The sequence below is a fragment of the Pan troglodytes genome, chromosome 10 (assembly GCF_028858775.2).
Source record: "Pan troglodytes isolate AG18354 chromosome 10, NHGRI_mPanTro3-v2.0_pri, whole genome shotgun sequence".
Classification (NCBI taxonomy): domain Eukaryota; kingdom Metazoa; phylum Chordata; class Mammalia; order Primates; family Hominidae; genus Pan; species Pan troglodytes.
This window is the reverse complement of record NC_072408.2, coordinates 92853009-92870437: the sequence shown is the minus strand read 5'-3', so window position 1 is coordinate 92870437 and position 17429 is coordinate 92853009. Positions and strand designations below refer to the sequence as shown.

At 33.5% G+C, this 17429-nt stretch overlaps 1 protein-coding gene across 17 annotated transcripts in view; it reads left to right on the top strand.

Annotated features, from left to right (window-relative positions):
* MGAT4C (MGAT4 family member C) overlaps positions 1 to 17429 on the top strand; it is an 889611-nt gene that overhangs the window by 805695 nt on the left and 66487 nt on the right. For 5 of the 17 annotated variants that reach the window (XM_054664567.2, XM_063785942.1, XM_054664569.2 and 2 more), the window contains one exon: positions 9601 to 9704. The exons of 8 other annotated variants lie outside the window; for them this stretch is intronic. In XM_054664567.2, the coding sequence (XP_054520542.1) occupies positions 9624 to 9704 (81 nt within the window). In that variant the 5' untranslated portion in view covers positions 9601 to 9623. The remainder of the gene's footprint in view (positions 1 to 9600; positions 9705 to 17429) is intronic. 4 more of the 17 variants (XM_054664568.2, XM_063785943.1, XM_063785946.1 and 1 more) reach the window with 1 other exon arrangement.

The window sequence follows — 17429 nt, the reverse complement described above, 5'->3', positions numbered from 1 at the left end:
ATACATCGACAGAACTCTCCACCCCAAATCAACAGAACATACATTCTTCTCAGCACCATATCCCACATATTCTAAAATTGACCAAATAATTGGAAGTAAAACACTCCTCAGCAAATGCAAAAGAATGGAAATTATAACAAACACTCTCTCAGACCACAGTGCAATCAAATAAGAACTCAGGATTAAGAAACTCACTCAAAACCGCACAACTACATGGAAACTGAACAACCTGCTCCTGAATGACTACTGCGTAAATAATGAAATGAAGGCAGAAATAAAGATGTTCTTTGAAATCAGTGAGAACAAAGACACAACATACCAGAATCTCTGGGACACATTTAAAGCAGTGTGTAGAGGGAAATTTATAGCAGTAAATGCCCACAAGAGAAAGCAGGAAATATCTAAAATTGACACCCTAACATCACATTTAAAAGAACTAGAGAAGCAGGAGCAAACAAATTCAAAAGCTAGCAGAAGGCAAAAAGTAACTAAGATTAGAGCAGAACTGAAGGAGATAGAAACACGAAAAAGTCTTCAAAAAATCAATGAATCCAGGAGCTGGATTTTTGAAAAGATCAACGAAATCGATAGACTGCTAGCCAGACTAATAAAGAAGAAAAGAGAGAAGAATCAAATAGATGCAATAAAAAATGATCAAGGGGATATCACCACTGATCTCACAGAAATACAAATTACCATTAGAAAATACTATAAACACTTCTACGCAAATAAACTAGAAAATCTAGAAGAAATGGATAAGTTCCTGGACACATACACCCTCCCAATACTAAACCAGGAAGAAGTTGAATCCTTGAATAGACCAATAACAAGTTCTGAAATTGAGGCAGTAATAGCCTACCAACCAAAAAAAGTCCAGGACCAGACAGATTCACAGGCAAATTCTACCAGAGGTACAAAGAGGAGCTGGTATCATTCCTTCTGAAACTATTCCAAACAATAGAAAAAGGGGGACACCTCACTAACTCATTTTATGAGGCCAGGGTCATCCTAATTCCAAAACCTGGCAGAGACACAACAAATAAAGACAATTCCAGGCCAATATCCCTGATGAACATTGATGCAAAAATCAATAAAATACTGGAAACTGAATCCAGCAGCACATCAAAAAGCTTATCCACCACAGTCAAGTTGGCTTCGTGCTGGGGTTGCAAGGCTGTTTCAAAATACTCAAATCAATAAATGTAATCCATCACATAAACAGAACCAATAACAAAAACCACAAGATTATCTCAATAGATGAGGAAAAGCCTTCATCAAAACTCAACAGTCCTTCATGCTGAAAACTCCCAATAAACTAGGTATTGATGGAATGTATCTCAAAATAATAAGATTCAGCCAATATCATACTGAATGGGCAAAAACTGGAAGCATTCCTTTTGAAAACCAGCACAAGACACAGACGCCCTCTCTCACCACTCCTATTCAACATAATATTGGAAGTTCTGGCCAGGGCAATCAAGAAAGAGAAACAAATAAAGGCTATTCAATTAAGAAAAGAGGAAGTCAAAGTCTCTCTGTTTGCAGATGACATGATTGTATATTTAGAAAACCCCATCATCTCAGCCCATGGGGCTGGAGAGGAAGAATCAATTTCGTGAAAATGGCCATACTGCTTAAAGTAATTTATAGATTCGATGCTATCCCCAGCAAGCGACCATTGACTTTCATCACAGAATTGGAAAAAACTACTTCAAATTTCATATGGAACCAAAAAAGAGTCTGCATATCCAAGACAATCTTAAACCAAAAGAACAAAGCTGGAGGCATCATACTACCTGACTTCAAACTATACTACAAGGCTACAGTAATAAAAACAGCATGGTACTGGTACCAAAAAGATATATAGACCAATGGAAGAGAACAGAGGCCTTAGAAATAACACCACACATCTACAACCATCTTATCTTTAACAAACCTGACAAAAACAAGCAATGGGGAAAGGATTCCCTATTTAATAAATGTGTTGGGAAAACTGGCTAGCCATATGCACAAAGCTGAAATGGGGTCCCCTCCTTACACCTTATATAAAAATTAACCCAAGATGGACTAAAGACTTAAATATAAGACTTAAAACAATAAAAACCCTAGAAGACAACCTAGGCAATACCATTCAGGACTTTGGCATGGGCAAAAACTTCATGACTAAAACACCAAAAGAAATGGCCACAAAAGCCAAAATTGACAAATAGGATCTAATGAAACTAAAGAGCTTCTGCACAGCAAAAGAAACTATCATCACAGTGAACAAGCAACCTAAAGAATGGGAGAAAATGTTTGCAATCTATTCATCTGACAAAGGGCTAATATCCAGAATCTAGAAATAACTTCAACAAATTTACAAGAAAAAAATGACCCCATCAAAAATTGCATGAAGGATATGAACAGACACTTCTCAAAAGAAGACATTTATGCAGCCAACAAACACATGAAAAAAAGTTCATCATCAGTGGTCATTAGAGAAATGCAAAGCAAAACCACAATGAGATACCAAGATGCTGTTTCATGCTAGTAAGAATGGTGATCATTAAAAAGTTAGGAAACAACAGATGCTGGAGAGGTTGTGGAAAAATAGAAATGCTTTTACACTGCTGGTAGGAGTGTAAATTAGTTCAACCATTGTGGAAGAGATGGTGGCAATTTATCTAGAACTAGAAATACTATATGACCCAGCAATCCCATTACTGGGTACGTACCCAAAGGGTTAGAAATCATTGTACTATAAAGACACATGCACACGTATGTTTATTGTGGGACTGTTTGCAATAGCAAAGACTTGGAACCAACTCAAATGCCCATCAGTGATAGACTAGATAAGAAAATGTGTCACATATACACTATGGAATACTATGCAGCCATAAAAAAGGATGAGTTCATGTTCTTTGCAGGTACATGGATGAAGCTGGAAACCATCATTCTCAGCAAACTAACACCAAAACAGAAAACCATACACTGCATGTTCTCACACGTAAGTGGGAGTTGAACAATGAGAACACATGGACACAGGGAGGGGAACATCACACACCGGAACCTGTTGGGGTGTCGGGGGCTAGGGTAGGGATAGCATTAGGAGAAATATCTAATGTAGATGACAGGTTGATGGGTTCAGCAAACCCCTATGGCACAGGTATACCTATTCAATGAACCTGCACTTTCTGCACATGTACTCCAGAACTTAAAGTATAATAAAAAAAAATTTAAAAACAACAACAACAAAAAACCCTCAGAGACTACTATGCACATTTCTATGCACACAAGGTAGAAAATCTGGAAAAAAAATTGGTCAATTCTGAGAGATATAACCTCCCAAATTGAACCAGAAAGAAAGTGAATCCCTGGATACCAATGACTTCCAATATAAGATCAGTAATAAAAAGCCTATAAATCAGAAAAAGCCCATGACTAGATGGATTCACAGCCAAATTCTACCAATGTATAAAGAAGAGTGGGTACTATTCCTTCTGAAACTATTCCAAAAATTTGAAGAGAAGGGACTCCTTCCTAACTTATTCTAGGAGGCTAGCATCATCCTGATACTGAAACCTGGCAGAGACACAATGAAAACAGAAAACTTCATGCCAATATCCTTGGTAAACACAGATGCAAAAATCCACATCAAAATACTAGCAAACTGAATCCAACAGCACGTCTAAAGCTAATCCAGCATTATCAATCAGGATTCATCCCTGGGATGCAAGGCTGGTTCAACATATGTAAATCAATAAATGTGATTTGTCACATAAACAGAACTAAAAACAAAAACACATGATCACCTCATCAGATACAGAAAAAAGCATTCAATAAAATTCAGTATTCCTTCATATTAAAAACCTTCAACAAACTACGTATTGAAGGAATATATTAAAAAAAATAAGAGCCATCAAAAAATAAAATAAAAGCCCACAGCCAACATCATAATGAAAGGGCAAGAGCTGGAAGCTTTTGGGAACTGGAACAAGAAAAGGATACCCTCTTTCACCACTCCTATTCAACATGGTACTGGAAGTCTTAGCCAGAGTAATCAGGCAAAAGAAAGAAATAAAGGCATAGTAATTGAAAGAGAGGAAGTCAAACGATCCGTTTTTGCAGAGAATATGATTTTATACCTAGAAAACCCCATAGTCTCTTCCCCAAAACTCTTTGATCTGATAAACAACTTCAACAAAGTTTCAGGATACAAAACAAATGTACCAAAATCAGTAGCATTTCTATACAACATCCAAGCTGAGAGCCAAATCACGAATGCAATCCCATTTACAATAGCCACAAAAAGAAAAAAAATTACCTAGAAATACAGCTAACTAGGGAGGTGAAAGACTTCCACAGTGAGAGATAAAATACTGCTCTAAGAAATCAAAGACAATATAAACAAATGGAAAAACATTCCATGCTCATTAATAGAAAGAATCAATATTTTAAAATAGCCATACTGCCCAAAGCAATCTAAAGATTCAAGTATTAAACTACAAATGGCATTCTTTACAAAACTAAGGGGGAAAAACTATCTGAAAAGTCATATGAAATAAAAAAGAGCTTGAATAGCTAAGGCCATCCTAAGCAAAAAGAACACAGATGGAGGCATCACATTACCCAACTTAAAACTATACTATAGGGACACAGCAACCAAAGCAGCATGGTTCTGCTACAAAACAGACACATAGACCAAGGAACAGAATAGAGATCACAGAAATAATGCTGCACAGCTAAAACCATCTGACCTTGAACAAAGTCTACAAAAACAAGCTATGGAGAAAGGACTCCCTATTCAACAAATGGTTCTGGGATAACTAGCTAGCCATATGTCAAAAACTAAACATAGACACTTTCCTTACAACATATACAAAAATCAACTCAAGATGATTTAAAGACTTAAACCTAAAATGATATAAACTATAGAAGATAACCTAGGAAATACCATTCTGGACATAGGACCTGGCAAAGATTTCATGACAAAGATGCTAAAAATAATTGCAACAAAAACAAAAATTGACAAATGGGACCTAATTAAACTGAAAAGCTTCTGCGCAGTGAAAGAAACTATCAACAGAGTTAAACAAACAACCAAAAAATGGTAGAAAATGTTTGCATACTATGTCTCTAGCAAAAGTCTAATATCCAGAATCTATAAGGAATTTAAACAAATTAATAAGCAAAAAACAAACAACCCCATTATGTAGTGGGCAAAGGACACAAACAGATACTTTTCAAAAGAAGACATACACATGGCCAACAAACATATGAAAAAATGCTCAACATTACTAATAATTGGAGAAATGCAAATCAACCTCACAATGAGATACCAACTCACACCAGTCGTAATGGCTATTATTAAAAAGTCAAAAAATGACAGATGCTGGCAAGGTTGCAGAGAAAAGGGAACGCTTGTATACTGTTGGTAGGAATGTAAATTAGTTCAGCCACTGTGGAAAGCAGTGTTGCGATTTCTCAAATATCTCAAAATGGTAATTCTACCGTTCAACCCAGCAATCCTATTATTTGGTATATACTCAAAGGAAAATAAATCATTCTACCATAAAGACACACATATATTCATTGTGGCACTGTTCTCAAAAGGAAAGACATGGAATAAATCTAAATGTCCATCAGTGGTAGAATACATAAAGAAAACGTGGTAGATATATACCACAGGATCTTACACAGCCATAAGGAACAACGAGTTTATGTCCTTTGCAGCAACACAGATGGAGATGGAGGCCATTATCCTAAGTGAACTAACACAAGAGCAGAAAACCAAATACTACCTGTTCTCACTTGTAAGTGGGAGCTAAGTATTTAGCACATATGGACACAGATAAGAGAACAACAGACACTAGGGCCCACTTGAGGTGTAGGGTAAGAGAAAGGTGAGGATCAAAAAACTACCTATCAGGTACTATGCGTATTACCTGGGTAATGAAATAATCTCTACAGTAAACCCCAGAGACACACAATTTACCTATAAGACAAACTTGCACATGTACCCCTGAACTTAAGATAAAAGTTAACAAGTAAATATATAAATAAATAAACTTGAATAAAGTAAAAACACAATAGCAAAGATTTCAAGAGAAATCCAGAAACTTATCTGAAATTGCTCCATTTTTGCATACTGTGTAGACCACATCAATGCTGCTAGAACGTTGATTTTCCTTCTGGTTGCTATTTTTGTGAACCTTACATCATTTGAACATTGCAGGTGTTGTAATAAAATTCCTATTTTCATGTCTTTTTCCAACTGATATATTGCTTTGTTATTGATGTTAATATATTCATACATATTCATAATCTAGTCTGACTCTTTAAATATTTATGTAATATTTTACTCTCATGCATTAAAGTGTAAGAACAATGTAAGCAAATTTAACTGAAATAAATACCACTATAAAAGGTCAGCAAAACCAGAGAAAAAGAATGCAGCAGAGACGGAAATAATGTTTTATATAAATTTCTATGCAGACCATTTTGGCCATCGTTTCACTTGGTTTATCCCACTGTGACGCTGAAAATTAAATGTGGGATGTGAATCTACTATTCACTCAGTTATTATTAGTTCCTACTTAACCTCTTACCACACTGTGATTCTAGTGCTTAAGATGCATGTATTTCATACATAATGTTGAAACCCAAGTTGACTACATTTTGTACTCAAAAGAAAAAAACAATTATTTGTAATGTGAAGAGAACCACTGACTATGATAGATTCAATTTGAGACAGAATGTCAATCTTAAGTGTGGCACCAACATCTACTACTCCCATATTTGATTATATGTGTTTTATGCTTTTGTTGGTGACTAAATGTAATGGTTACATGAAACACTATCACCGCAGACTCTAAGCACAATTTTGCATTCTTTCAGATATACTACATCAAACTTCAAGAAACCTTCAGCTAGTCTTTGTCCTATCAATAACAAATTAAATCGGTCACTTGGATTATTTTGGCATTGAATTTTTCTTCTGCATAAAGTTGTAATTGAACTAATAATCTTTACTTTTTTTCTGGCTTGAATATTCTGTGATTATCAGTTTTAGCCCATTTTGCATAATTTGATAATAAAATGTGCTTTGAACTACTGCGTAAATGATAAACATTTCCTTCTGGATTAGAATATAAGTAATATTCCATTGGGAACAATGCATAAATATATATACTAATCAAATTTCAGTCTTGCCTCTTTAACCTCCTTTTAAAAAGTCCCAATCCAATGTTTTATACCTAATAGATTTCTCAACAAGTGCTTGATACTAGTAAACCTTTTCAGTATTTTTTATTGTTGGTCTTTGATACAAGTGTACCAGTGAACCTTTTCATTTAATGTGTTTTATCTCATGTAGAACTCTGTACATGTAGTCATACTCACTAACATTAAGCCATAGTACAGGCATCATCTCATATTTAGGCTATAAAGTGAAGATTTCTGGCATATACTGTCATCTTTTCAATTCCACAATCATACTGATTTCAACTCCAGTGTTATTCTATACACATAAACATCATACAAATTGTTCACATGAATTTTTTTAACCAGTTGGCATGAGATTCCAAATGTACAAACCTAAGTACAAATTTTATTCTGTCACTTAACAGTTGTATCTACATGGGAAAATTATTTCAATCGCTGAGACTCCTGTGTCTCTCTTGTAAAATGGCACGACTCACACCTATTGCCATCTCTTTTCTTCCTTCATTTATAAGTCTTTGTCATGAAATACGATATTTCCAACACAGGAAAAAAAAGGTGTTTGATGTAATTTTTACTTGATTTTTAATGTGCTCTTTTTAATAGGCACAACAAACATTTGCCTAAGTCAATTGCTACTTGTTGTTAAGAAACTTAATGTTTATTATTAAATAACTGTTTCTATACTGTCCCTCCAAATATGGTTATATGTAATAAAATTAATCCCCAGACACTTTCTCCTCTGTAATAATTATACTTTCACAGTTGTTTTTAATGTTCTTGAATTACACACATTCATCAACGAATAAAGAGAAAACTCTGAGACAGGATCTAATTGCAATACATCTATCCTGTAAAATTCCTCATTAGGTATAAATAAAGTGTCATCACTAATATCATGGGCAACAGTATTAAATTAGAAGAGTAGCTCCCTCTTTGTTGAAGAAAATGAAAATAGAGAAAATAATAAATTAATTTATAATGGTCAAGAAATATTTAAGCAGGTTCTCCTCTCTACTTTTTTGGGGGGACCCAGCCGTCTGACATTTTCTTTAAGGCAGGAAATTGTGACTAAGGAAAGAAGCTGAAACAGAAGTTTGTATTCTCATTCTCACACTGTAAAAAGATTTTACTCTGCTGGTTTTTAGCATGTTAGATCTCTGTCCAACCAGTTTACATAAGTTTGTATGTATTTAAATGTACTATTTAAAAAGCATAGTAAGGTCAGTATAGCATCAGCAACCTTTCTATTACAGTTTTTCTCGTGAGAGTAGATCCAGCCCTACACTCAAATTGGCTGCACACTGATGTTTAGTATTCCTGTCTTTCCCATGACTCACTCTAGATTTTGACTGTGTCTTTTTTGATCTGATATTGACATATAACAAGTTTTCTATGAAAATTAGAAAGATGTAAACTTCTTACACAGAGCCTGGCACATACTAAAAGCTAAGTATGATGGTTATGTATATAATATTGGAGATCATCAGGCTTTACTGCTTATAACATTGTCCATTAAATAGCATCAGGCATTTTACTATATTTTGTCTTTAATCATTTCAATCTTTTATAAATATCAGTCAAAAGACCATCTCGATAATAAATACTGCAAACAATAATTAGAAAATAGAGAAGACAGTGCATACTACTCCAGTTTGATAAAACAATAAAATAATAAGCACAATACTTACATGTACAGTGAAAATATAGATAATTGGAATATGTAATGAGAGATCTTATATCATTTCTTAGTCATAATATGGATTTCCCCCACTTGTTTACTTTCTCAGTGCTTTTGTTTTAATAAGGTAATCCTACCCCCAATCTTTATAATCTCTAGGAACCAGGATCAAAACCTAACCTGATTTTTCCACACAACATAGCTGACAGAATAGCACCATAGTGTATTATTACCAGAAACAATTTTCTTGATGAGAACATCAAGAAAGCTAAAGCTTTCTCAAATTTTAATTAAAGAGATGGCTTTGTCTGTGTTCTCAAATGGTAAATTTATCAATTAAAATTCTAATCAAAACTGTTAGGGAACATTTCTGAGGTACACCTGGGCCTAATTTGTTGCCTTCAATGAGCCCAGAGTTTATCAGGGGAAAAAAAAGTTGTGTAAAGAAATAAGAGTAAGAAAATGTTAAAGGTGATGTGATGGACAAACTACAAGTTAGACACCAGACCCCAAAAAAGTATTGATCACTTCTTACCTATAGGAGAGAAATCGGCAATACTTCATAGTGACAGCATCACTTGCCCTGCCACGATGAGGAGCTCAACGTATGTCAGCAGACAAAGGGCATGGTGTTGGGAATGCTGTCAATTACTAGGGCAAGAGAAGGTAATAGGAGCATTTAATAATAATGAAAAAGATTTTGAACTTTTTTCCATCAGCAGATGGAATCTTGGAACGTCTCATGCTTGGGAAGGACATGGTCAGATTTGTTGTAAGAAAGACTGTGCAGAGGAGTGTGGCAAAGGGATCCAGAAGATGCAAGGTATTATTTAGAAAAGGTAGTTGATGGAAGATTTAACAGCATGTGTTTGATACTTTCTTGACTAGATACACTTGATTTTCAAAGCCTGGAGAATGTATACAACTTAGGTCAATGGAAAATGTATAAAATACAATATTATGTTGGTGAGAAGCTATTATGATCTATAATATTTTATACTGATGATAAATAATTACTGTATATATAAAATATGTTTTTTAGGAAAAATGAAATGATTATGGATCATCACTGTTATTTCAATGATGAATTTAGCAAAGTGAAGTGAACTTTAGAAATTAGTTAGATCTCTGGAAAATTATAGTAAAAGCTATAATGAGGGCCATGGGGCATTGAAAGCTTTTGAACTATTTGATAAACCATGAAATATTAAATTATGCTTAACATATTTCAGCATTACATGTATTCACATAAACTCCAAAATGTGACTTTAAAATGGATAATTTCCCATTAACCAAACTATTTTAACTGGACCACAATTCTTAATCAGATAAAATAGTTATAATGTGTAGTGTATATTGACCTATATTTTATGTTAATGTTTTTCATCATATGAATTTCATGAAAAACCATGTGTATTTTAAAATAAATTTTTTCTATTCTGTTCTCTGGGCCAGAAATATAATACATCATACTATAATATTTGATCTAAGTAATTAAACATTCAATATTAGAGTAGCCAATAAAACAGAAAATTATAATTTTTAAAATAAAAATGTAACAAAATTACGTTAAAATATAAAAATTTTAAATTATCTTTAAATAATGCTTTATGCTAGGACATTTTAACTTAGTCACAGCCATTGTCTTTGAGAAAACATGGAATACAGCAAAAGTTTAGTTATCAGAAGAGCCAACAGCCAGGAAAATACCCATGAATATGCTTCCCAGAGGTCTCCAGGTAGCCCTTTCCTCTTCTATTATGACACTGTATGTTCAGTTTGCTTATGAAGTGAGGTACACTGTGATAGTGAAAAATTCGTTATTTCTTGAAGATTTCCTAATAATGATTCATCGTAGTTATGTGTTGTCACTATTTTTCCTTTTAGAATGTGGACCTACTTATAGTATACTGAGAACTAGTTAATAATGACTTTAGAAATGAAATCCAAATAGATTGCAACATGTGTATTTTCTATGAGGATTACCTTCCACTTAGTAAATGGTACGATACACAAATGCTTCACTGTTGCTACTTTAATTGAAAAGGATCCCTTTTAGTAATCCTCTGGACTCTAGAGAAATTATACACACACAGATTGGAAGAGCTGAGAAAGCTCATTTAACTAAGCTGTCAACAGCAATATCTCAGATCTGCTTAAATTTACTGGGGGAAGATCTATTTGAAATGCAGAAAATAAACACTGAACTACTTGTAATGTTACAGTCAATACACAAGAATATATTACAAGACTAAGGGGAGCTGGAAGTATCTCTCATAAATGAGACTACTTTTTGACCCATCAATTTTACTAATATGTTTATATCAAAAAATTAGGCACAAAGATATCTGATATGAATTGTAATTGCATCATTTTTGTAAGATAGTATTTGGAACTAAGGGAGTGGGTTGAATAAAAACATGTTTCAACTAGACTATTCAGCAATTTGAAAGAATAAAGTGAATCTATTTGTGCTGATATGGAAAGATTTTCAAGATATAGTGAAAGAAAAAAAACATGATATGGTTCAACGTATGTGTTATTTTTAAATAGGTGTGTGTGTGTTTAGTATTTGTGTGTGTGTCTGTGTGTGTGTGCATGTGCACGCACATGCACAGAAAAGGTCCTAAAAAACCAAACTATAGCAGCAATGGTAATCAGTAGTAGGAATTACAGTGATGGGAGCAGAGGAGAACATTCAACTGCTTCTATTTTTTCTACATTCTTGCATTGCTTATGTAATTAAAAATAAAAGTAAAATTATTCTTATTTTATATCCCCACTCCTTATGAATAGGACTTGGACACTTACTTTATTACCACAGTATTTTTAAAAATTTCGGTGTTAGCAAGAACATGAAATTTCAGGACAGGTGACACGAATACACCGTCATAACTGCAGGATGTATCTATAGTATAAGTATTAATCATAATGTATCATTGTACATTCACTAATATTGAACCATTTAGCAGTTTAAAAACATATATGTATGTATATATCAGGAACCCTAGCATTAATATTGAGCTGATGATTAATTACTTTCACTGTTTGAAGAGAGACAACATAGCATAATGTCTTACACCACAGTCTGGGGAGTCAGATACACCTCGTCCCAATAGTTATGAAATCCTGGAAAAGTTCATTAAACATCCCCGAAAGCCTCATTTTTTCCATAATAAATAAATAGATATGATAATATCTAGTAATTGGAGTCCTAGGAGGATTAAAATAGATAATGCTTGTAGACAGTCCCACAGCCTTTCATAAAATAAGTTCCCCTAGAATTTAGAATTTTAGTGTTTCTTCATGGCTTTTATTAATAGCCTATTTTCCCTATCTTTATGTTATAAATATTTGAAACAACATATAAAAAATATTGTTTTATGAGCTTTTCAACAATGGATAAATTTTTAAAACTGTTTAATTCTCTCATGACATCTTTAGTTATTGAATATAGAAATTTAAGTATTTTAGTATGAGACTGCTAGGGAATAGCCATAGAGAAATATACTTTATGTAATTCTTTCATTTTAGTTTATTATCTACATAATGCCATGAATCAATGATGTTTCGATTACACAAGGGAAATAATGCAAAATAGATTACAAGATTGAACATAGGAAAACTGATTTTCACTGTTGAAATTATTAATTTCTTTCTAAAAAGAGTTTTTCATTGCAGATTTTTATTATGCTCTCAAACCATAACTTCTTTCCTAATCAATAAGTAATTTATACCATGGGGGGAATTGAAAAAAAGATAAGCTGAAAGATTGGTATAAAAATTATATTTAGGGACCTGGTAATAAATCTAGGTTATTTCTATTTTTAAATTCAGTTATTTATTTATAAAAATCACTTGATAATTTACTTTAAGGAATCTGTGACCAAGAGGAAAAGACATTTGAATTCTGGTTTCATCCGAAGTTAAGCCAAATGAATCAAGATTGTCATATAGTTGTTAATATAACAAGGTTTAATCCTAAACTTAAGAGGCTGAAAATAGAAAAAAAAAAAACTAGTTCGGGTATTAGAAATTTTTAAAATGTGATAACTCGAATAAAGGGAATTGACACTTTAAAATGCATTTTTAAAATGTTAATTATACCATTACTATAAATGTCCCTAGAACACAGATACTTATTCTTCACATTTGACCATTTGACTATGGAAATGACTGCTTCAATCTCATTGGGAGTAGGCTGTAGGATAGTTAATGACATTTTTCTTCTTTTATCTGAATTATCGCCAATGACATCTTTCTTCTTAAACTTGAATTACCACCTTGAGTTAACCTGAAATTACTTGTCATTCATGCACTATGATGTACAGTTTTGTGGCCTGATTTGTCAATTCAGATGTTAGAGTGCAACTTTAAGAGTCTTTATATAAATGAAAATTATATCTTCTATAAAATCAATGTAAGAGCAGTAATTTTACAAAATAGAAAGGGAAAGAAGCAAAACCCTGTTAGGCTTAGAAGACAATTTTTAACTTTAGAACTAGTCCCTTCTAGAATTTTTGCTCTATATTTTTTGCATAATTTTGATAATATATACAGAATTTTGGGAGTTTTTCAAATGCCTTGTTCCAAATATAAGCTATATGCATATTTTTGAAATAGAAAAAAAAGTATTAATTGAGAAAAGACAAAAGGAAGAGTCAAAAGTAGAACCATCGTTCTATTCTGTATTCCAGTTTAACGTTATTTATGCATATACAGAGTAGAATGATGATTACCTGAAGCTGGAAAGAAGGGATGGTTAATGGGTATATGCATATTTTAAAAAGTACAAAATATAGAAAGGTATAAAGAAAAAAGTAACATCCATAATTGTACAAAATGCATACTATCACTATTAATATGTCATTGTAGTTCTTTAATCTTTCTCTGTATACATTTTTTCATAGTTAAAGTTTTACATATTAAACATATAAGAACATTTAGAGGTCTTAGATGCAAGATAATATGTGGAGGTTTTTTGATACATATTATGCTTGTTCAGGAAGAATTTTAAAGATAAAGAAAAAAATCATTTCTCAAGTTTCTCTACATGGAAGTGACCTTTAAATTGCTCAACTCAGCTCTAACTTTCTAAATGGGATAAACAAGAACAAACACTTGGTAATTATTCTTGTAGACTCCAAACTATGCAAATATTATAGTCAATTTCAGTAAGTTCATGAATGGAAAAAAAGCTAGTTACTGCTTCAAGTGGCTACAAACAACAGTATTATGTGTTCTATTTGAAGCTTGGATGCAATTTCATTATATTTATATAATAAATATTTGTAAAATATAAACATATAATTACATAAGTATTTATATAATATATATAATATATTTCATGATTCTACAAAATTTGAAGTTACAAAACAGGATCCAAGCTTAATATAAAGTCTTAAATAGTACTTAATATAAAATCTAGCTTCACCACTTGGCTTTAAAAACATGAGGATACCTAAATCCTACTGGTTTCTTGAATTTGGAATCAAAATTAAGTAAGAAAAAAAACTGCAGTCACTTTTCACCATAGTCTCTCCATTCTTGGTTCTTAATTTATCTCTAAAACGACTTGGTGGAAATTTTAATTATTTTCTAAAGAGAAAAATAAATCAATACTTTATTTCTGAAGACCTTACATACCAGAAAAAAAAATTGACTTAGCCTCTGCAAAATAAAGAGAACTTTTGTGAACTACAATTATGGAACAATAACATAACATTTCCCTTCAAAAATTTCAAGGTATTTTCTTATTATCTTCTCATTTAATAAAATTATTACAGAATAGAAGTCTGGAACCAGGCTGTTCATTTTGTTTATCATGAGCTTTATAATGTATTAACTTATACTATTTCTGCTCAGATGCTGGTGAGATTTTAAGAAAACAGGAAAAATCAACAACTTTATAATATAGAAATGTTACACTCTGTATGTCACTTTGTTTTTTTGCTGTACTCTTACCCTCGGGTCTTTCCCACTCTTATCTTACTCCCTGTCTGTCTTCATCTCCTCTATGTAATATTCTCTGAAAACAGCCAACTCTCAAGTAGAAAAGTCTCTTATTTCCCTATTTTATGTTTCTATTATAACCTGTGCATTTTGGTAACATCATGCCTCTAACAATTTATGGATCTACTTTTGGGCACATTTACCTTCCTTTTGCCTTGCACTAGACATTAGTGCAAGAACAGGGACTTATTTTATTTTAGAGACAGGGTCTCACTCTGTCACTCAGGCTGAAGTGCATGGCACAATCATGGCTCAACCTCAAACTCTTGGGCTCAAGTGATCCTCTGTCTTAGCCTCTCAAGTATCTGGGACTACAGCTGTGCACCAGCATGCCCAGCAATTATTTTTTATCATTTTTCATAGAGACAAGTTCTCACTACGTTGCCCAGGCTGGTGTCAAGCTCCTGGCCTCAAGCGATCCTCCCACCTCAGCCTCCCAAAGCGCTGAAATTACAGACGGTGAGCCACCAGGCCCAGACAGAACATGGACTTTAAATTAATCTTTACTTTTCTGTCTAGCACAATGCCATGTGCATAGTAGGGCTTCAGTAAGTGGAGATAGAACTAAGGCAATACTTAATGTCTTGGGCAATACAGACTGAGTAACCATTTAAAATGTTTTTTAAAAATTCTTCATAACAACTATCAGGAAAGTATTAAAAGCATTTCTAACCACAACATGTGTTTTTACTGCATTTCCTCTGTAGTATTTTTCTGTTCTAGTTAAGCTGCATATTAAATTGCAGTCATTGTGCATAGCACAGGTATCTGGTACCTACTATAAACTCAATAAATGTTTGAGTGAAATAATAAATGAATGGTAATGATTTATCAATAACAAAATTCTTATTATTTTTAGAATTTAATAACAAGCTTAAGAAAAACAACACTTAAACAGGAAAATGATACGTAATCTGAGCATTTTACTTCAATGTAAAAATATATTAATATATGCATTAAATCCACCCAAATTTGTTATTTGGTAGTACTGAATTCACGTTAGTTTACCTGATCTATTACTGTATGAAAATGTACAGTAAAAATGTGTGGCAATATTATTGAGACAATATGTTATTGCCTTTTATACTATACTAGTCGTTGTACATAAATGCTTATACCATCCTTTAAGGAAAAATAATCATCTTATGTATTATGTCTTTTTTATTATTATTATACTTTAAGTTTTAGGGTACATGTGCACAACGTGCAGGTTTGTTACATATGTATACATGTGCCATGCTGGTGTGCTACACACATTAACTCTTCATTTAACATTAGGTATATCTCCTAATGCTATCCCTCCCCCCTCCCCCGACCCCACAGCAGGCCCTGGTGTGTGATGTTCCCCTTACTGTGTCCATGTGTTCTCATTGTTCAATTCCCACCTATGAGTAAGAACATGCGGTGTTTGGTTTTTTGTCCTTGCGATGGTTTGCTGAGAATGATGGTTTCCAGCTTCATCCATGTCCCTACAAAGGACATGAACTCATCATTTTTTATGGCTGCATAGTATTCCATGGTGTATATGTGCCACATTTTCTTAATCCAGTCTATCATTGTTCGACATTTGGGTTGGTTCCAAGTCTTTGCTATTGTGAATAGTGCCGCAATAAACATACGTGTGCATGTGTCTTTATAGCAGCATGTTTTATAATCCTTTGGGTATATACCCAGTAATGAGATAGCTGGGTCAAATGGTATTTCTAGTTCTAGGTCCCTGAGGAATCGCCACACTGACTTCCACAATGGTTGAACTAGTTTACAGTCCAACCAACAGTGTAAAAGTGTTCCTATTTCTCCACATCCTCTCCAGCACCTGTTGTTTCCTGACTTTTTAATGAGTGCCATTCTAACTGGTGTGAGATGGTATCTCATTGTGGTTTTGATTTGCATTTCTCTCATGGCCAGTGATGATGAGCCTTTTTTCATGTGTCTTTTGGCTGCATAAATGTCTTCTTTTGAGAAGTGTCTGTTCATATCCTCTGCCCACTTTTTGATGGGGTTGTTTGTTTTTTTCTTGTGTATTTGTTTGAGTTCATTGTAGATTCTGGATATTAGCCCCTTTGTCAGATGAGCAGATTGCAAAAATTTTCTTCCATTCTGTAGGTTGCCTGTTCACTCTGATGGTAGTTTCTTTTGCTGTGCAGAAGCTCTTTAGTTTAATTAGATCCCATTTGTCAATGTTGGCTTTTGTTGCCATTGCCTTTGGTGTTTTAGACATGAAGTCCTTGCCCATGCCTATGTCCTGAATGGTATTGCCTAGGTTTTCTTCTAGGGTTTTTATGGTTTTAGGTATAACATTTAAGTCTTTAATCCACCTTGAATTAATGTTTGTGTAAAGTGTAAGGAAGGGATCCAGTTTCAGCTTTCTACATATGGCTAGCCAGTTTTCCCAGCACCATTTATTAAATAGGGAATCCTTTCCCCATCTCTTGTTTTTGTCAGGTTTGTCAAAGATCAGATAGTTGTAGATATGCAGCATTATTTCTGAGAGCTCTGTTCTGTTCCATTGGTCTATATCTCTGTTTTGGTACCA